The following is a 22,837-nucleotide window of genomic DNA, read 5'->3' on the forward strand; positions in this document are numbered from 1 at the left end:
TATTTATAACATTGTATTCTGTCTGATTAATTCATTCTTCATAATAGCAAGGATATGATACTGCCTGGAAGTCAGAGAATAAATAGAAGGACTTTTCATGGTACCTTTCCATTTTGAGTCCACATTCTGTTTTGCTATATAGTCACAAATCCTAGCAGCTTCTAGAGTAATGTATCTCAGGCTTAGTACTTTGTCTGCATATTGGACAAAAGCTCTCCTGGGGAGCTTTAATTACTACTGATGTTTGAGATGCATCTCCAGAGATTCTGATTTAATTGGTATGGGATTTGACCAGGGGATTGGGGTTCACTTAAGGTCATAGTGTGAAATATCAGAAACCAATACCCAGAACTGTTTTGCTTCCAAAAAGCTGAACAAAACAAAACCTTACCTCTTCTCCTCCCTCATGCAAAAAAATTTTTTTTTCATCTGTTCAAGTTAATTGAGGACCTTGGAAATTTCCAAGACGAGATAAAAAGTTCTGTTTCATAATAATGGTTTTATTTTGTAGTTAATTTATTTTAGGGCATCCAGTTCCTGAAATTCTGGTTTAAACTTATGAGTGAGGATGATTATCTCTCTTGGAAGTTCTTTATGTCTTTATTAGTATCATCAAGCTAAATTCTTGACTGATTGATTGAAAGGAGACTGAGTACTTTACATTTTACTTTCCCTAAGAAATAAGTGATGCAAACTGTAATTTCTCTAGAAGCTAGTTATTTTAAATACATTGTGCAAATATAATCATATTCTACAAAAAAGAAAAAGAAAACCCAAAAATTCCTTACATAACTTCGAATCCATAACTTCAGGATTTTTTTGAGTCTAAAATAAATTTATAAGATTTAAAATCGTACATTTAAAATAATGGCTTATGAACAATGGAGGGCTTTTGGTCCATAATATGAGTAGTGCAGGATGATTATCCAATCTTTAGCTTACATATAGGAAAGCAAATTAGGGTCAACAGGGTCATGTATGCCTCCCTGCATAATTTTATCAGAAAGCACCATAATAACCCCAATATTTATACAAGAGAAAAACTAAGAAACAGGGAAGTGCTCATTAAATAAGATGAATTTAAAATTTGTTAATTATAGATGGATTGAAGAGATGCAATCTATAGTCTCAGCAATGTCTTAATGAAAATTTCCTCAATGTTCAGATATAAATGATTTGAAAACTAGAATTTCTCTCTAAAGTCTAGGTCACTTCCACCAAGAACACTCATAACACCTGTCATGACAAATACAAATAGGAACAAACTATAAACAATTTACTTTGCATCTCCAACAGGAAGAAGATTCCTACTTTCCTACCCAGCAGGAGGAAGGAAGACATTTTCCTGACCCCGCAACAGCCCTGCCGATAAGAGGCTGTCACAACTCAGCCAATGAAAAGCCAATACACTCTGAACTCCCAGTTTCCTCCAATGGACTCTGTTTATAAGAGCCCCTTCTAACTCCCCATTCTCCTCTGTAAAAGGACATTTATCTCCCTTGTTTTCTGGACTTGTCTGTGGTTTGCCACAGAGTGCATGGCCTGAATTGTAATTCTTTGTTCTTTCTGAATAAACCCGTTTTGCTAGTAAAATAACTGGTTGTTTCTATTATTTTAGGTCAACATTTGAATGCTGGCCACATTTTCTTAACCTTTCCTTTCTTAAATTATGTCTCATAATTTTTTATTGTATGAATTATCCACGGAGATTGAAGTAGATATTATTTCCCTCCACAGAGGGTTGGCCCTTTTGTCAGGCAGACAGAGCGAGAGACACATTGTCTCAACTCAATAATTAATAAGCTGGATTGAGGTTGAAGTTAGGTTGCAGCTTTAATTAGATTCAGTCAACCTCTGGTTTTAAATGGCTTAAAAGGGCATGACCTATGTTGTGTTTGTTGCAGGCTCCTTTAATGGGACTTGATGTCCTAAACCCTATGGAGTCCACTATGGGACTGCGGATTTGTACTCTGCTTTCAGGTCCTGACCCCTCCTTGAGCACGGTCCTTTGGGTTTTTTGGTTAAGAGTTTAGCAGGTCTCTATCTCCTCTAATCTGAAAGTTCTGCTTTTCAGAGGTTGCGAAAATAACTCCTTTGTCTTCCATCCTACATGGGTTTAAAATACAGTAAATGTCTTAAGGAGGATTCTTACTATGTGTTTGTTGTAGGCATCTCTACACTATGGCTTGATTTCTAAACTCTGTGAGATTGTTAGAGATTTCATTTTGCTCATTTGGGCCAACTGCTTAGCCTCTTGTACTGCCACAGCTCTCAGCAAATGTCTCTTATGGCCATATTTTCAGACTTCTATTCCTACCTGACATGTCAGTCCATATGGTTGTCAAAACCTCAGCTGATTTCTCTTTCCTCTAGTAGAGTCTTCTGCCTATGGCAAGACTGATCCTCAGATAATTAATTCCCAGACTCAGAAAATACTCCCAGAGAAGCCAACAGCTGGCAATATTAGCTTTCCTGGGGGACTCGCCCCCTACTGGAATTTTACTTATCTAGCCTTCCATAGATCTTTTATTTCTTTAAAAGTATAATTTTTCTAATTCATCACTTTACTCCCAGGTATTGCCATTGAGGGTGATGACTTGCCATCACTTATTGTATCCTAATGTATCTTATTATATCTTCTATATCCTAGAGAAAGAAATCTCCACTGCTGTTATTGTAAGAAATAATAAGCCTGACCTGTGTTTATCCTTGCATTTTTCAGAGTTCTGTGGCTGTTTTCTTATTTTTGTGCTCAAAATCAGGTCCCATGCATCTCTCTAACCAGGTTTCCTCATCTGTCAATTTCAACTTTGTTGCTGATGATCAAATGAGATTGCTACTCTTCCAGTGCGGAACTAAGAGATAATAGCTCTGCATCTCATATATGTAACAGGTCCACAGCATAGTGGAGATCTGCTATAATTTTTCACAACATGTTCTGATTGTTTGGGATAAAAGGTGTAATAAACACAAAGAATAACATGCAGCCATTGCACAAACCCAGAAGCATCCTCAGAGTACCTTTATACGCCTTGCCCACCTCTGCATTTTAGGGTGCATATCCACTATCACCCACAAGGGTACACCACTCATCATGATTATAGAAGAGGATAAAGTGACCAGAGGGTCTCTCAGAGACGCAGGAAGTTTTCCATTACCTCTCTTAAGTCCCATCTCCTCAACCTTCATTTTTTTTTTTTTTTTTTTTCGGTACGCCGGCCGGTCCCGGTTTTTGCCCTTTCCCGTTGCAGAGCACAGGCTCCGGATGCGCAGGCTCAGCGGCCATGGCTCCAGCCGCTCCACAGCATGTGGGATCTTCCCGGACCGGGGCACGAACCCGTGTCCCCTGCATCGGCAGGCGGACTCTCAACCACTGCGCCACCAGGGAAGCCCCCATTTTTTATTCCAAGATTGACCACAATTTTCCAGGATAATTCACAGTGAATACACATATTGCCTACTGCCCTAACAATGTCATACAGTGGTCAGACCTTAGAACACTTGAACATTTCTGAAGTCTTTAGACATCGATAGTCCAGTTTGAATTTGGCTGTGTTCTTTCACTTCCTTTCTGGTCTCTCTTAATCAAAGGTTCAAAAAATACAGGATCAAGTACCAAGGTCACCTTATTATATGTTTAAACGTTTTAACTCTGTGTCATCTATTCTGCAGGGTACATAGGGAAATCATTAGTAATGGGAAAGCACGGTATTAAAACTGTGAGCTCAGGGCCAAGGTCAGATGCAGCCACCCTCTCCCAGCATAAGAATTTGCTTCCAGTGCTAATTTCAGGGGTCCTGTGGTTAGTGAGTGGGCATGTACAGGCATATGTGTGCATTTATGTTATGTATGCAAGTATTTGTAAATGAAGGTAGCATTTCCTACCAACATCCTACTTCATATAGGATTAATAAAGCAACTTCTATATATGTGAAACCATGAAGCGGATAGAATTTATGTGTGTAAGAGAGTGTGTCTGTGTGTGTGGGGGTGGTGGTGGATAAAACTTCTGGTAATTTAAAAAATAATAGTTATAAAGTGGTGATATTTGAACAAAGTGTACAATTTGTATTATAATTTGGTTCAATCATAAACTTAATATAGAAGAAAAGGGTGTTTTAATTTTGAGTTCATTGCCCAATTGAATTATTCAGCCTTAGACAGAGACTATGAATTCCATGACCCAACACCAGAATAACACTGGGTCATGTGAAAAGGAATGGAAATATTCTAGATAAATGTAAGCTAGCACTTATATCTCTTATCAGGATTAACTGCACTGATGACTCTGTCAATCTTGGTTCCTTCCTCTGAAATATCTACCATTTCCAGGCATTGCATCCTCAATTTATTTTATCAGTATACAATTGACACGGTTTCCAGTCCCATTAGTATCCCTGAAACAGGCAACCAGGACCCAGAAACCAGCTTCCATGAGGAACAGTTGAAGGAATGTGGATATTTTCTGTGTGGAATAAAGACTTCCAGAGAACATCATATATGTCTTTGTATATTTGAAGAACAGTCTTATGGAGGAAGATTAAAACAGACTTGAATCAATAAAAGGAAACTGTGAAAAGGCAGATTTCATTTACACAGAAATTTATCTGAAAGAGTTGTTAAAATGGACAAACTTACTTTTTCAGGTAGTTAAGCTCCCTGTCATTGTATGTGATAAGCAGAATCTAGACATCCATCTCCGAGCATGATTGTTGAGGCTGTTCTTGTATTGGTTGGAGAAGTTACATTATGTATCTTCTCTAACTCTTTAGAATCTATGATTTTATATTTTAGTGGGATTGCATGTAACTACCTGGTTTTAAAGTAGTTTCTGATATTGTAAGGCTTATTACTGGTTTGGCTTCGAAATTTTAAACTCATTAGTAAACCCTATAGCAAAAACAGGGCCTGATTCTCCCATTAGAAAATAAATAGAAAGAAAAAGACAGAGTTCTTAGGCCCTTTCCAAAAATTATCTGTGAATAAAATCGTTTTAGTTTCAGAAGAAATGTAAAGGTTAATGAACTTTCTACTAAAAGACAGCACCTCATCTAAAACATATTTTAAAATCCCTCTGACTTTACCTCCAACTTTCTGAGAAGGCAGATTTCTGGGTTATATTAAATTCCTGCTGTTTGATCATGTACTGTTTTGTTCTCTATTAGAGATAAGCATTTTTTTCCATGTGAATATTCCTTCATTTATACTGAGCATGTTTAAACTTGCAGAATCAATCTAACACCTTCAGATGAACTAATGAGCAAATAAAACAATTCGCCAGGCTTTTACAAGAAATGAATGGATTTGTTATAAACATATCTCAAACACCTTCACTTCAGCTGCATGTTCTTGCCAGAAAAAATTAACACATTGGATTTTGATTTTTTTTTTTTTTTTTTCGGTACGCGGGCCTCTCACTGTGGTGGTCTCTCCCGTTGCGGAGCACAGGCTCCGGACGCGCAGGCTCAGCGGCCATGGCTCGCGGGCCCAGCCGCTTCGCGGCATGTGGGATCCTCCCGGACCGGGGCACGAACCCACGTCCCCTGCATCGGCAGGCGGACTCTCAACCACTGCGCCACCAGGGAAGCCCAACACATTGGATTTTAAATCATGACTTTTATTTTGTTTGACTTGAGTATATTTAGAAAATAAAAATTCAACACTGTGGACTTTTTTTTTTTTGGCAAAAAGATCTTAGTAAAACCTCTTAGCTGGTTAACTTTATATGTGTGTATATATACATATATGTACACACACACAGACACACTTATGCAAAATTGGTTTCTTAGGAAACCAATGGTATGGCTGAAAATCATGTCAATTAGATAAAGATAAACTGAGGATGCAACGCCTGGAAACAGTAGGTACTTCAGAGAAAGGAACTAAGATTGACAGAGTCAGCAGTGTAATTGGTATCTGATAAGAAATGTAAAGTGCTAGCTCACATTTATCTAGAATATTTCCATTCCTTTTCACATAACCCATTTTATGTATAAACACATAAAATATGTATTTGTAAAAAAAATTAAAACATGCCTGCTTACTCATCAATATTTCTAAGACACTACTTGACATGGTGAAAGGGATGGGTCTGTACTAGGTAAGTGTGAGCGAGCTTTATGGCTGAATGGATTCAAAAGAGTTGATATAAACTTCACTAATTAGGAAATCTAAAACTATGTTAAAATGTTTTGTTTTTGTGGAAAGAACACTAATTGTACGGAGCCAAAGGCGTCTATGGCAATGTTTATTCTTTCCAGTTATATCCCTCACCTTCCCACCTTACTTCCTTCTACCAACTTCTGAAAATTAAGCTGAAAAGAAACAATTTTGAGAAAACAATTAACATGGCATGGATGGCATGGTATGTTGAGTACTGTGGTATAATATGGATATCACAGATCCCAATTTTCAAGTATGATCCTAATTTTGTACAATTTCATTATTTTTAATCAAGATGGTTCAATAAATATTGAATTAAGTGTGCTTTATTCTTATGAAAAATAATCAGAAATGAAGAATAACAAAAATACGGCATACAATATATTACTGAGATTACTGAGAGGGAAATTTATGACCTTAAATAATAATTTTTTAAAAATTAAAAGGATAAAAATTAATGTCCTAGAAAGCCACCTTAATATGGTATTAAAAGGACAGAATAAATTAAAAAATTGCAGTAAGGATTTAATAAAGAACAGAAATTAATGAAATTGAAAATAAAGATACGGTGAGTCAATTTCAAAAATTCATTAGTTAAAAAGAATAATAAAATTTACAAATATATAGCAAGATCAGGAAAAAAACAGGGCATGAGTAAATAATATTAATATACAAAGAGAACGGAATTATAGATACAGGAGAGATTAAATGATATGAACAACTTTTTGTCAAAAAATTTTAAAACAGAAAAAATTAATTCCTAGCAAAAAGATAAATTATATAAACTGATTCAAAAAAGAAATTGAGAAAACAAAGACATTTTGAAAAAGGAAACATAGGGGCAATCTTACTCATAAATGTAGATGTTAAAAAAAAAGAACCTCAAGCAAAAGTGGTATTCCCTGCTTTTCAAAAGTTCACTTTATGCCGTTTTTGCTTTTACGAAAGGCCTAAACTAATACCTCTTTTCACTAACTGAAAGAAATCTGAAAAGGATTTTGGCTTTTAAGCAAAAAGATGAAAATCGAAAAAAGAATTTTACGTTTGTTTTGCAAGGAGCTATCATAGAGGCAGCACATACCCCCAGTAGGCAGAGTGGCACCAAGCTCCTTCCCCAGGATTACAGCCAATATCTCAGCATCAGGCTGCTATAGCATGAACCGTGTTTGTGAGCATCTGTGCTTTATCTCAGTTTATTTTGTGTATCCATTAGCAAGATGTGTCCTAAGGTAATTGTTTCTTTGCTTTACCCCTTTTGGGTTATGAAAAATTTCACAGGAATGCTCTACGTTCATATAGTGGGGGAAGCCTGAATTAGCAAACCAAGTTTACCAATGCACAAAAATGATCAAGTTGAGTTCTTCCCAAGAATACAACAGCAGTTTGACATTAGAAAATCTCCTACAATCTATTAATGTAATTCAGCGCATTAACAGATTGAAGAAGTAAATCCATTATAGTCATTTCAAAAATGTTGAAAAAAATCCCCAAATTAAAAATCCATTCAAGAAAGAGATTAAGAGAAAACTAGGAACAGATGGGAACTTTCTTAAAACCTGATAAACGGTATCTACCCAAGATGCAGAGCAAGAATTCTACCCAATGGCAAATATTAAAATATTCCTTTTAATATCAGAGATGCTGCTATCGGTTTTTCTATTCAAAACTAAACAGAAGTCCTCGCTCAGAAAGTATGACAAGAAAAAAAAGAAGAAAAAAACGTATGATTAGTTTGAAAGATACGTGTCTTTATTTACATACAAGACAGATATGATTGTCTTCATTCAAAGCCCCCCAAACCCTATAAATAATGAAACTGAAGGTAATTTAGTAAGGTTGCTGAATATGGGATCAAAATCCCACAAGGACATTTCTATACAACAACAGAGAATAATTAACAAAACCTGGAATCACTATTTAATATTCAGAAAAGGGGGCTATTATTTGAAGAAAGACATGAACCCTCTGTAACACATGATAAGAGGTAGATTCTAGATAAAGACCTAAATGAGAAAGGTTTTTTAATATTAACTTCATAGTTTTACCTAAGCAGAAACCTTTGTGGCCTAGGAATGGGTAAGAACTTCTTAAAACTTCAAAACACAATGACAATGCAAACTTAAGGTGGATTTAATTACGTCAAAGTTCAGAATTTCAGTGAAGGACACCATGGACAAACTTAATATACAGATAATAAAATGGGATAAGAGATTTATAGTGTCTAAAGCAGAAAATGGATTAATATTTAGAATATACAAGAAATTCTGTAAAACTGATAAGGGCAGAAACCACCTTAGAAAAATGAGAAAAGCAGTTACAGAAGAGGAATCCGAAAGACTGATGAGCATTTGTAGGGATCTTAAGCTACTAGAGATCAGATAAAAGCAAATTAAATCAATACTGTGTGTTCCTAATTTCCATTCTCTGTCAATGCTTGTCATTTTCCATAGTTCTAATTTCTTCCAACCCTCATGCACTGTTAATAGGTATCTATACTGGTCATTTGGGGGAACTGTTGGCATTATTTACTCAAGTTAAGTATATTCATATTCTGTGACCCATACATTCTGCTCCTGAGTCTATAGGCCAAAGAAATTTTGACAAGGTCCATATTAGGATATTCATTAGTATTACATGTAGTGGCAGGAAGTTGGAGGTATTCTGTGTTCCAGTCAGTGAATAGTTGGATAAAATGTGGTAGATGCACACCTTAGGAGAACATTATTTAGAACCCACAGATTATAAATACACATAGCTACCCGGATGCATCTAAAAGCCTAGTGCTAGATGAAAAAGATAAGAAACAGCGCAATATATAATGGCACCATTCCCGTAAATTAAAATATACGCACAGAAAACAATAAACATAATTTAAGAAAACAATAAAAAAGATACAGATTAAATAAACTCAACATAATGGAAAGTAGGATATGAGGATAAAAGGAAACAAATGAGTGTGTGGACTGGTGATGATGGTAGCTGTTAATTAAGAAGTGGGACTGCAGCAACTATATGAACTCAAGGTTCAGAGGAGGAGAAAAAAGGATGACAACATAGCAAATATATGTGAATAAATCTCACCAAAACATGTATAAAACACTTGTAAAGGAAATTATCACATTTTATTATAGACATTAAATATTTAGGAGATCTAAATAAAAGAAGAGAAAAACCAGTTAGTGGATGGGGAAAGTTATTATTAGGATGTCAATTCTCCCCACATTGACTCATGCATTGAATAGGAACTTCTTCCCTTAATCCAACCTGGTTTTCATGGAACTTGACAAGATGATTCTAAAATTCAAAGAGCCAAAAAAAAAAAAAAAGAAAAAGAAAAAAAAAAAGGCCAAGACACTCATGCAGCAAAACAAGTTTGAAGGGAGATATCAAAACTTCTTACAAGGCTCCAGTAATTGAGACAGTATGGTATTGGCACAGGATTTGATATACAGACCAAAGGAACCAAATAAAGACCTCAGAAATAGACTCACACGAATGGAAATTTAAAATATAACAGATTAGCACTGTGAATCAGTGGGGGAAATAATGAATTATTTTCAGTAAATGGTGGTTGGAAAAAATTAAATGGGAAAAAATCCCAAAGTGACTGGCTCTCTACCCTATAACACAAACCCCCTCCCCGCCAAAACCCAGAAAATATCAACAACACAAATCATTTCGAAAATATTTGAAATATAAATATTTGAAAAATAAAATATTTTTTTAAAAAATTGAAAATATTTGAAAAATACCCAGGAAAATATGTTTATGACACTGGGGATAGAGAAGAATTTCTTAAGGCAGATAACACATGCCAGAAAGATGATAAAGAAAATGAAGAACTACAATTCATTAAAAGCTATCATAGAGTGAAAAGACAAACCACAAATGAGAGAAGAGAGTTGCCATTCAAATAATTAAAAAAGGAGTCAGCAGAAAATATTTTAAAACTCTCAAAAATCAACAAGAAAAATGCAATCAATAGGAAAATGGACAAAATTTGTAAAGGAATTTCACAGATGAAGAAATTCTATAACTAATACACATACAAAGTTATTTTCAATCCCTACTGGTAATTAGAGAAAGTGAAATTAAATCCCCAGTGAGATATCATTTTATACCTATCAGACTGGCAAAATCTAAAGGACTGAAAACATCAAATGTGGTAAACAAAGTTGGTGACAGATCAGCAGTCATTTAGGAAAATGGTTTGGTTTAGGTAGTCAAATTAAAGATGTGTTTTTCTTATGACCCAGCTGTTTGCTACTGGCATTTATTCTAGAGGAACTCTTATGCTCCAGGACAGATGAAAATAATATTTATAGCAGTGTTGTTTATAAACAAAAAATGGGATAACTCAGTTGTCCATCAACAGGAGAATAGATAAATTGTACCATATTCACATAGTGGGTGATAGTATAGCAGTAAAAATAAATGAATGTGGCTACGCTCACTGAAAAGACAAATCCAAGAAACATAATGCTGAGTGAAAAAGCAAATATAGAATACATACATTGTTACCCCTGCAAAAGTTCAAAGACAAGCAAAATTAAATAACACTGAGTAAGTATACATATGTATACTTACTTGTACAAAGAAATGATAAATACAAAATTCGGGGGAGGCAGGAAGCAAACAAAGGAGTACAGACGGTGCTTCAGTAATACTGGTAATTGAGTCTGGTTTGTGATTAAAATCCTACGTGCGGCTTTTCAGGCCTGACCATAGGCAATTATGGAGGCTCTACCTGGTAGGCATCACAGAAGAAAGCTGCCCTCCCCACACCAGATTTGGTGTAAAGCCAGTGCATTACAATCTCTGAAGGAGCTGCAATCAAGGTCTCAGGCCCCTGGCCTGTGATGCTCCTTCATATATTTACGGTCCTCAGCACCTGCATTCCTGGGTCCTTTATCTGAGGGCTTGGGCAGAGGGCTTCTGGATCTCTGCTGAGACCTCTTTAGAGGGTTATTAGGGAGAAACCTTAAAGATACTTTTCCCCACTCTGAATTAGTACTCAGTACTTTTCCACTCCTAGTCTTCCCTTCTTCCCCCCGCCAAAAATAAAACTCCAACACACACACATATACACCCCTCAGGGCCCATGAAAGTGCCAAGGCCTTTTGTTCGGGGCCTCCTCAACAGTAAGATTATCCCCACATCTGTCCTGGTCGACCTGACCCTGGACCAGTGCACTGTTCCATGGGGGAAAATAGAATATTGGGGGTGGGGGGGGGTTGGCATTTCCTCCGGTTTTACACTCTTGTTTACACCACTGTGCCAAGTGATTAAAGGCTTAACTCTTTCAGTTTTGGCTGAGGCTTGCTTAGCATAGCTGAGCTCTTGATAGTAATATATTGCTTAAGTTAGGTTGTATAATAAAGCTACTTTGAACCTCCTCCATAAAAACTTATAAAAAGTTAAAGTTCTGTGGAACTTCTATGGGGAGGACAAATAAGATTAAATCACAAAGAAGCAAATATTTAATTTATAGCTTCAGTACCCCAGAGTATAAAAAGACAAAGGATACTGAGGGGTTATCAGAAAAGTGACTCATTCTTTTTAAAATGTGGGTATAGGGTAGAAGGTAGGATACAAAGGAATCTTTTAAAGCACATAATTCATACAATAAATTTTCTCTTCTTTGGTATGAAATCCTTTAAGACTGAATTTCACATTATATTTTGGGCTAAATGTAATATATTTTAAAATGTATCTATACCAAATTTATGGACAATGGGTTTCTATAGTTACTTACCATTTTATAAAACAGTATGTACTTATAAAATGTGTTTAAACTAAGTTTCTTCATTCAAACTACTGTATAAAGTTATATTTGTCCTTAAACTACTTTCTTCAAACCTTGAGGATTTTGTAATTAAATTTATCTTTTGCCTCAACCATACAAGGCTCTGTTTTTACCTCATTTTGGTTTACATCATTGCTGTACTGATCTTATTGGTCTTCTTATGTAGAAGTCCCTCTGGTTCCCTGAAGATCAGAGTTCCCCATATCTGAGCTTCTCCAACCAGACCCTCCAAAAACATCATAAGGGTAAATACTAAAACTGCACAAACTGTTCTGACAGACCATGGTTTTATAAAAGATGAAATTATATTTTATGTTTATACTATCTGATCATCATTACACATAACAAATTCTCAAAGGTGAAAAAGGTATTAGAGATTGCCTTGCCCTAATTTGATAATTCCTTATATCTATATAGTACAATTAGTTATAATTTAGAATGTGCTTTCACATCAGCTCATTTGATCCTTGTAACTATATTAATTAGGAATATATAATTATTACCATCTTACAGATCAGAAACAAACAAAAGAAGAGGTTTCTATGATATCCCTGAGGTCATACATTTAGTTAGACATGAACTCAGAAATAAGTATTCCTTGTCCTCTGTACAAGCATGAGACACTCTATACTAAAGCACAGACACTTTCTACTTGTCCTAAACTTGTGGGACAACTTGTAAAATATTAAAATAAAATAGTATGAAAGTGAAACACTTCCAAACTCATTCTATGAGGCCACCATCATCCTAATACCAAAATCAGACAAAGATACCAGAAAAAAAAGAAAATTACAGGTCAACATCATTGATGAACACAGATGCAAAAATCCTCAACAAAATACTAGCAAACTGACTCCAACAGTACATTAAGAAACAGAGCAATCCTGAGAAAGAAAAATGGAGCTGGAAGAGTCAGACTCCCTGACTTCAGCCTGTACTACAAGACTACAGTAATCAAAACAGCATGGTACTGGCAAAAATACATAAATATAGATCAATGGAACAGGATAGAAAGCCCAGAAATAAACCCACCCACTTATGGTCAATTAATCTATGATAAAGTGGGCAACAACATACCATGGAGAAAAGACAGTCTCTTCAGTAAGTGGTGCTGGGAAAACTGGACAGCTACACGTAAAAGAATGAAATTAGAACATTCTCTAACACCATATACAAAAATAAACTCAAAATGGATTAAAGACCTAAATGTAAGACCAGATACTATAAAAGTCCCAGAGGAAAACATAGGCAGAACACTCTTTAACATAAACCACAGCAATATTTTGGGGGGACCCATCTCCTAGAGTAATGGAAATAAAAGCAAAAATAAACAAATGGGACCTAATTAAACTCAAAAGCTTTTGCACAGCAAAAAAGACCACAAACAAAACAGAAAGGCAGCCTATGGAACAGGAGAAAATATTTGCAAATGATGTGACCAACAAGGGATTAATTTCCAAAATATACACACAGCTCAGTATCAAAAAAACCCAACCCAATCAAACAATGGGCTGAAGATCTAAACAGACATTTCTACAAAGAAGACATACAGATGGCTACTAGGCACGTAAAAAATGTTCAACATGGCTAATTATTAGAGAAATGCAAAGTAAAACTACAATGAGGTATCACCTCAAATCAAAAAATCTACAAATAATGCTGGAGAGGGTGTGGAGAAAAAGGAACTCTCCTACACTGTTGGTGATAATGTAAATTAGTACAGTCACTATAGAGAATGGAGTATGGAGGTTCCTTAAAAAACTAAAAATAGAGTTACCATATGACCCTGTAATCCCACTCTTGGTCATATATCTGGAACAAACTCTAATTCAAAAAGATACATGCACCCCTATGTTCATAGCAGCACTATTTACAATAACCAAGACATGGGAACAACCTAAATGTACACTGACAGATGAATGGATAAAGATGTGGGGGCTGTGTGTGTGTGTGTGTGTGTGTGTGTCTATATATCTATATCTATGAATGATGGAATATTATCCAACCATAAAAAAGAATGAACTAATGGCATTTGCAGCAGCATGGATGAACCTAGAGATTATCATAGGAAGTGAAGTGTAAGACAGACAAAGACAAATATCACATGGTATCACTTATATTTGGAATCTTAAAAAAAAAAGATACAAATGAACTTACTTACAAGACAGAAATAGACCCATGACATAGAAAACAAACTTATGGTTACCAAAGGGGAAAGGGTCAGGGAAGGGATAAATTAAGAGTTTGGGATTAACATACACATACTACTATACATAAAATAGATAACGAACAAGGACGTACTGTATAGCACAGGAAACTAGACTTAATATCTTGTAATAACCTATAAGGGAAAAGAATCTGAAAAGGAATATATATATATATATGTGTGTGTATATACATACATATTTAAAACTGAATTGCTCTTCTGTATACCTGAAACTAACATGACATGGTAAATCAACTATACTTCAATAAAAGAGAAATAATTTATTAAAATAAAACAGATTAGAACCAATAAAATGAAATGAACTTAAATTATGATAATGAGTTGTTCAAAACCTTTATAAGGAATACCAATGCTTTTGTCAAATATAGCTTTTGTCAAATCTGTTACTTTTGAGTTCATTATCTACATATTAAACATTACTGACATCAAGGCAAAGTAAATTTAATCATGAGTTTTTCTCAGATTTTGCTCTTACTGTATAGTCTCCATTTTTTTCATATGTACACCTGTAGCTTTCAGTAAAAGGATACTTAGCAAAATCCTTACTTAAAATTGACGAGTAAAGAAATATTTTTCTACTAATGTATCTAAGGCAGAAAGAAAACAGCTTTAAAGAAGACCTTGGACAATGTTACCAGACTTTTTTTCCTTTTCTTCCTTTTTTTTTTTTTTTTTTTTGCATTAGCTTCCTTACCTCCAAAAAGATGGAATGCTTTTCTGCGGCTTGGTAGGGGCCACTTTGCAGAGCTGGATTTCTGAAAGCTTTGTTTTCTTTTCAAATATTCTTTAGTAAAGAATGTTTTTGTGGCATTGTTCAGTTCTAGAGTAAAGCAAAAGAAAATAGTATTTTTAAACATTAATTTGAGTAAAATGGCAAGAACCTGAAAAATGGTTGTTGTAGTATTTTGATAATAAATTCAGATCTCTTTAAGACAGTGAAGACAAAAGTACAGTCAACTTTTTTTTTTAACCCAAGCAAACCTAACTCCTCTGAATTTGATGCAACTCTGATATGCCTACACATAGAACACACACCTACTGAGCAGCTCCTATGTCAGATACTACACCAGATATGCAGAACACAGTGATGAATGAGACATAGCCCTGCCCTCAAGAAGACTGCAGTCTAAAAGATGGAAATAAACAGGTAGACCAGAAAAAGGGGGGAAACGTGTTATGGGTGTAGCAATAGAATAACTAGAGTGTAACCATGGCTCAGGAGTGATAATGAAAAGGAAAAATCCTTAGAACTTTTTATGTCATAGTCTCTTTATTTCATTCTATATGTGATGGGTTGACCATTTAGATGCTAACGCTGCTGATATGAAGAAGTTTAAAAGATGTAGAGATAAATTCTCAACCTTTCAGAAACATTAATGAGTTAAAGAGAAAAGGAAAATATTCATTTGAAATAAACGAATACCAAAGATCACATATGATGACATTCACTTTATTTTTAAAATTTTATTTATTTATTTATTTATTTATTTATTTATTTATTTAGGCTGTGCTGGGTCTTAGCTGCACCACGCAGGATCTTTTTTTTTTTTTTTGCGGTACGCGGGCCTCTCACTGTTGTGGCCTCTCCCGTTGCGGAGCACAGGCTCCGGACGCGCAGGCTCAGCGGCCATGGCTCACGGGCCCAGCCGCTCCGCGGCATGTGGGATCTTCCCGGACCGGGGCACGAACCTGTGTCCCCTGCATTGGCAGGCGGACTCTTAACCACTGTGCCACCAGGGAAGCCCCACTCAGGATCTTTTAGTTGAGGCATGTGGGCTCTTAGTTGTGGTCCAGTGGGTAAGACTCTGCGCTCCCAATGCAGGGGTTTGCTCTCTGGTGGGGGAACGAGATCCCACATACATTCATTTTAAGAGTCTCTGGATACAAGCCAGGGAAAGCAAGGCATGATCCGAGTTGAACTGTTCGATGGAGAAGTTCTTCTCAGGGAGGCCAGTGTAGAGCTGGTTACTAACTGAGAAATAAAGTAGTCTTTCCATCAATGATGCCCTCTTACTTTCATCCCACAATTATTCCTATACTATCTTCTCTGTTTCCATCCTTCAGGCTTTGAGCTTCTGCTCAAACCAGTTACATCAAATTATCTCTATTTTTCCTAATTACTCTCCAGGATTGATTCTTTCCTTAAGCAATTCACAGGGAAAACAGATTCTCAGAGTTTACATTTAACAGCAAAAGAAACAATGTAAAAAACAGACCACTCCAAGCAAGGGAGGTTAAGTATTAAACTGGCAACTCCCTTCTCCATTCTACACCCAAGGGCCAGTAATTAAAGCACACAAGATAGAGAAAAAGTAATTTCATAGTCTGTGTACTCATCGTGTATGTTGGAGTTTGTTATGGCTAGTGAATGTTTTATCCTTCATATGTTTAACAGTTAAATCATTTCAGATTGGATATTCTCGCAGTGTTTTCTGCAGCAGTGCACAGGTGTTTTATCAACGTCCACTCTGCCCACTGCCTGTGAACAGCCCCTTAGTGTAAGATGGTCATGGCACTACTACCTGGTTAAAAGGACTCATCAGTGTCATTCATACTGATGAAGAGAATGGAAGAGATTATCAAATGACTTATAACACATTCACTTATAGTAACAATTCTTGCAGGACTTATCCTTAAGCAGTGATGACTGTAATTCAGGTTATTTCCTGAGAAATTAAAAATCCTATAAGTGGTATTGTGTTAACAATTAACTCTAGGGCAAATTGACTCACAACTTCCTAAATGCCTTTAAAAGTAAGACCAGTGTGGTGGGTAAATGATTTTGTGTGGGAGATAATATAAACCAAGGTGAAGAGTTTGAAACTCAAGAATTCTTATTCCCCTCCTTTCTATTTCTCCTCTCCACCTCCTCCTCCTTCTGGAGAGCTTGTAGCCATGCTCTAAAATGTTGATGCAATAACCAGAGGATGCCACTGCACTGCCCTCTCTTAAAATGAAAACTTATTTGGAAGTGTAATTGATTTCAGTAAACCAGATCAAAAAGACATTCTTGTAAGAGTTGGCCAATAAGTGCAGTTTTGAAAGCTGGTCACAAATCAAACTTCTCTTAGACGATACATGAGAGAGGTAAAAGTAATAATGATAACTGTGATATTTTTGTTTTCTAGCTTCAAGGAACTTATTACACAATGCACTTTTAACCTACATAACAAACCCATGTGATTAATGCACCAAAGAAAAAAAGGGTTCATAAAAATATTTATAATACCTACAAAAACTATGATCAGAGAAATTACTAAAATGTGCAAAATGAGATGGGAGATATACCTACAACATTTTGTTGAACATAAATACATGTGTCCATAACATAATCTTATGAGATGTTGGAAGATTTTATTTATTACACTGATCTGAAAGGCCTTTGGAGAAAAGAGGACCTAGAAGCCCTTATCCCTCCATTTCTGGGGCAAATAAGAACTGGGTTCTAATGCTTCTTAACTGTGGCACCTTTCGCAGGTTGTTGAACTTCTCTTTGTACTCACTTTCTACCCTATCTCTGGCAAACATTTATTTTGCAATAGCTATGTGTCTAGCACTTTACTGGTATAGCTATAAATATAGAAATTAATTAAATGTAATTCCTGTCTGCTGGGCATTGTACTAGATCACTGATTCCAAAATACACGTCTGGAGCCTGGCTATGCATCAAAATTGCTGAGGGCACTTGTTAAAAAGACAAATTCTAGGACCTTACCCAGATATTACTGAAGCAGAATTGCTGTGGATGTGACCTAGGAGTCTGTGCTTTCTACAGGTTCCTTGGGTGATTCTGATGCACAGTCAAATTTGATAACCACTGGATGAAATGACCTTAAATCCTCTTCTGTTCTAAAATTACCTGAATTTATTTAAATAGGTTAAACCTTATATCACTCTGGTATAAACTGTACAAACCTTACCCAAGGATGTTGTTCTTTCTATAGAACAGTGTTGCTTCATTCTAGTGGCATTTGAACTTGGAACTCCAGGATATTGCAACAAAAAAAAATATTCAGTACTACCTTTCTCAGAATTATTTGGAAGAAGCACTGAGAAAAATCTGAAGGCAGACCAAGCTGTAGGGCTTGGAGTAAAAGGTGATAAAAACTACCTTTATCTCCTCCTTTGCCAACCCTACCTCTTAGGGAGTAGAGGCTTCTTAATACAATATACATTATAATGTATTAGATGTAATCAACATTTCATATCATTCAATATGCTAGAAAAAGACAAAACCCTGAATATCCTGGAAAGATTCTGAAGTCTACTCAAATGGTACATTTAGTTAAATGTGGTGGCAGTACCAGTGGAAACAGCAGCATCTTTGTGTGACACTATCATAGAAATAGTAAATAAGTGTTAAGATAAGAGTTCCAGTCTTCTTGACTTGGCTGAATGCAGGAGTCAATCACCAACTACATAAAAACATAATTCACATTATTACAGTGTATATTACCATGAGTTTCACTGTAGCGTATCATAAAGAATAAAATAAGAACAACCACATACACAGCGCAATTTTGAACTACAGGCAGTACCAATAGGGTAGTGTAACTCTGATTTCTGCTTTATGCTTCAATATGGGCAATTTTATATTTAAACAACTAATTATAATTAAGCAAATATTTGTTAGTAATAGTTTTAAGCATTCTGCTAAGTATAAGAGTTAAAACTGTGAAACAGGCATAGTACCTGCATTAAATCCTATCTAGTAAATAGGTAACCATTAAGTTATGAGGTAAGTGCCATGATAGGGTTAATTCAGGCCTTAGGGTCCTATTAACGAGGGGAATATAATAAGAGTATTATTATAAATACAGGGCACAGTCATTTAGATGGACCCAGTGGTATTATGTTCTAATTTAAAAGCCTAGGATATATGTGTCCACCCAGCTCATTTAGATTATTAAAGGCCTTGTTTACCTACTTAAAATTATGTCTCATTATAATGAAAGCTTTTTTTCCCTACAATTCCCTTCTGAGTCCTATGTTGTTTGATACATAATATTGCATTTTTCACAAAGATGCAACTTGCAAAAAGATGATTTGACAAAAAGAAATTTGAAGCATGTTTTAATAAAAGTTAAAAAAAAAGACTATTTCTCCAAGAGTTTTGCATTTTATATATATAGCATGAGCCCTGATTTTAAGTGGAAATCCAACTTTCCTTCATTTCAACAGGCACGGGACATGCTTGTTCACAGGCATTATTTGGTTCCAGGAGATTAATGTACAATAAAGGACATTTGCAAGGAATAGACAAGATTGTGAATGAAGAGTCCCAATCAGTGGGTATTTGTATAAAAAGGGAGATTTCTAACAAAATAATCTTTACCAGTTGATGCTTAACCCTCATTTTTTAAACATAGCATTTAGTTTAAGTAACCTCTTGTGAGATGATCTTTAGAACTTTTAGATTAGTCTCATCTCACTCTTCTTTAATATGTTGATCTATATGTTTATATATTTAATATGATGAAAAATAGTAATTTTTCAAGAATATACAATCTAAGATAGTTTTCTTTGTATTGTTTTACAGCAGCAGGAGTAAAATTGAGTGAGGATGCTGCTTCAAGGGGATTTGAGGTCTTTCCCTTACACAGGAACAGAGAAGGGCTAATATATTGACATTTGAGCTCACTTTACTAGATATCAATGAAAATCTATAAACTATCTTAAAACTGTCTTCAGGGTTTCAAGGGCAATGCTTGATCTGCACCTCTGCAAGAGGGGCAAGAAAGTCTCACTTGTAAGGGACCCTAATTCTCCTAGTGAAACTCATTTTATACCCATGTGAGCACCCAGAAAGGTTCATCTATGAGGGGAACGCTACCAGTTAGAGAAAACTGGAGTCTGCTATTGCAGCTTGCATTTAACAGAATATGACTACTTTGACTCAAAGAAATATGAGTAAGATAAGCCTCAGAACCAACTCTTCAGACCTGGCAGGTTCTCACCCTAGGGCGGCTGCAAGGTCTCCTAGTAACTGCATGTCCTATGTGATTTGGTGGCAAGAGGAACTCTGAATGTTCGAAAGAGAGACCAACCAGGAGTATCTCATTAATACTTATGAATATTTATCTATGTATGCTCTGAATATAAATTTTAACCTGATTTTCTTACCCTTTCCTAGTGAACTGTTCAAAGTTAAAATCTAGTTAGGAAGTTCCATCTCCAACTAAATATGTAGCCTGATGACAGAGGCACATACAACAGGGACCAAACCAAACCAAAAACAAAAATTCTATATTTGACACTTTGTCAAGGTGGAGCTATGGATTTTACAATATACAAGTCATTACAGAATATAATTTACGCTTAACTGATGTTAATATTTAGGAGTTCCTATTTCATTAGGTAGATAAACTACAGTTAAAATTTTATCCATTTTAATGTAATAATTCCACTTAATATTTGGTACTGCAATATTTTATACCCATCATTTTTATACCTGAATAGGAAAAGAGTTGTTACAAATACTTTAACCCTTTGGCCCAGGAGAAATCTGCTAGTACTATAAGACCTTCTTAGGTTAGAGAATTTATCCAAGCTTTCATCTCAGCCATCTTGTGTTTAAGTTGCGCTTATTGATATCCTTTAAGACTCTGGAGCATTAAGAATTATTTCAGCAACTGTTTCATTACCCAAGAATAACTAGTTTACCCTCTGTTAGAGGAATAATAAGGCCAAGAGGAGATCTACTAAATTAAGCCCAATTCAACAATAACCTTTATTGTGCTCTTAGTATGATAAAGACAAAATGCTAAGTACTTTGTACTGTTATGATGTATACTGTTATTATTTTGTATTTAAAGTTACACTTCAAGATTTAGAAAAAGGCTTTTGAAAGCCTATGGATAGGGATATACTAGTGGATCTTCAAAACAGATAGTTAGTGGGAAGCAGCCACATAGCACAGGGAGATCAGCTTGGTGCTTTGTGACCACCTAGAGGGGTGGGATAGGGAGGGTGGGAGTGAGGGAGATGCAAGAGGGAGGGGATATGGGGATATAAGTATATGTATAGCTGATTCAATTTGTTATAAAGCAGAAATTAACACACCATTGTAAAGCAATTATACTCCAATAAAGATGTTAAAAAAAAAAAGGTTATCACAGCATCCATTCTTGGCTTCAAAGAATCCATGATTCTCTGTCTTCTGTATGAAAAGAAACAGGACTCCATCCTCCCTGCCCACAATCATATTTAATGCTGCACTTCGGTTTACTTATTTATTTTTAAAAACTGTCAAAGTAACATGCCCATGGTTTGAAAAGATCCAAATGATGTTAAAAGGCTCGAAAAACCAAAACCAAAACCAAAACAACAATGAAGATCTATTCCACTCCCTCTATATCTAGCTCCACTCACAATCCCCAGGGACTGTTTTAAATATTCCTGTTTTCAAGCTTTTTTCTGGAGATTAACCTCCATTAACCTCCTTCAAGGCAGTGTTTTTCAACACTTGGTTTGCAGACCACTAGCCATATGTGAAAGGATTTAGGATGAAATTGAATGAAAAATTTAAAAATTTTCATAGTTACCTATTTATTTTAATGTATATTAGAAGAAATGTATAAACTAGAACATCAAATACATAAATTCACAAATTGTTAAGGATGAGGCTAAAATAAGTATTTTTTTTAAAAACGTGTGTTGATATGAAGAAAATCCTTAAGTAAAAAAGTAATTCTGGTGGTATGTGGATACAGTAAAAATTGTAAAGGTGGTAGGAAAATGAGAGAAATTTGAGAAACACTGCTCTAATCATTATGCTTATTTTTCTATTTCTTTTTTATAATAAAATATATTTTTTCCATACATTAATACACAAGAGTGACTACACTAAAAGACATCATGAAATAGATACTCCTACTGATAAAGAATGAGTTTGTACATATATACAATGGAATACTACTCAGCCATAAAAAAAGAACAAAATAATGCCATTTGCACCAACATGGACGCAGCTAGAGATTATCATACTGAGTGAAGTCAGAAAGAGAAAGACAAATACCATATGATATCACTTGTATATGCAATCTAAAATATGGTACAAATGAACCTATCTGCAAAACAGAAAGACTCACAGACATAAAGAACAGACTTGCAGTTGCCAAGGGGGAGGGGGGTGGAGGAGGGACTGGGAGTTTGGGATTAGCACATATAAACTATTATATATAGGATGGATAAACAACAAGGTCCTAGTATATAGCATAGGGAATTATATTCAATATCCTGTGATAAACCCATAATGGAAAAGAATATAAAGAAAAAAAGAATGTCTGTGTATAATTGAGTCACTTTGCTGTACAGCAGAGACTGGCACAGCATTGTAAATCCACTATACCTCAATAAAAAAAAATGAACAACTTTGGATTTTGGAGGCAGTAATGATTCTGTACAAGATGAACAGAAAAATGAAAAAATGAAAAATTTCATGGATGAACGCAAGAACAAAACCACTATTAGCATAAGAATTAACAGACCAGATTTTTTGGTATAGAATAAGAGAAAGTATGAAATGCCGTTAATGGGAATAGGGACAATAGAACAAGACCAATTACAGGTTGTCACAGTGGATAAAAAGAGGAAGTGTGATGTTCTTTTGGATGAGCTGTATGTCCTGGATAAAGCTCAGC

General features: G+C 35.4%; 1 protein-coding gene across 1 annotated transcript in view; it reads right to left on the reverse strand.

Moving 5' to 3' along the window:
• The window catches only part of RNF180 (ring finger protein 180), a 278,165-nt gene that overhangs the window by 37,628 nt on the left and 217,700 nt on the right, over window positions 1-22,837 (reverse strand). Inside the window, exon 7 of the mRNA XM_027101030.1 lies at window positions 14,890-15,015. Coding sequence (XP_026956831.1) covers window positions 14,890-15,015 — 126 coding nt within the window. The remainder of the gene's footprint in view (window positions 1-14,889; window positions 15,016-22,837) is intronic.

Source organism: Aethalodelphis obliquidens, unplaced genomic scaffold (assembly GCF_003676395.1).
Source record: "Aethalodelphis obliquidens isolate GAN/ISIS:26980383/991018 unplaced genomic scaffold, ASM367639v1 scaffold4, whole genome shotgun sequence".
Taxonomy (NCBI): domain Eukaryota; kingdom Metazoa; phylum Chordata; class Mammalia; order Artiodactyla; family Delphinidae; genus Aethalodelphis; species Aethalodelphis obliquidens.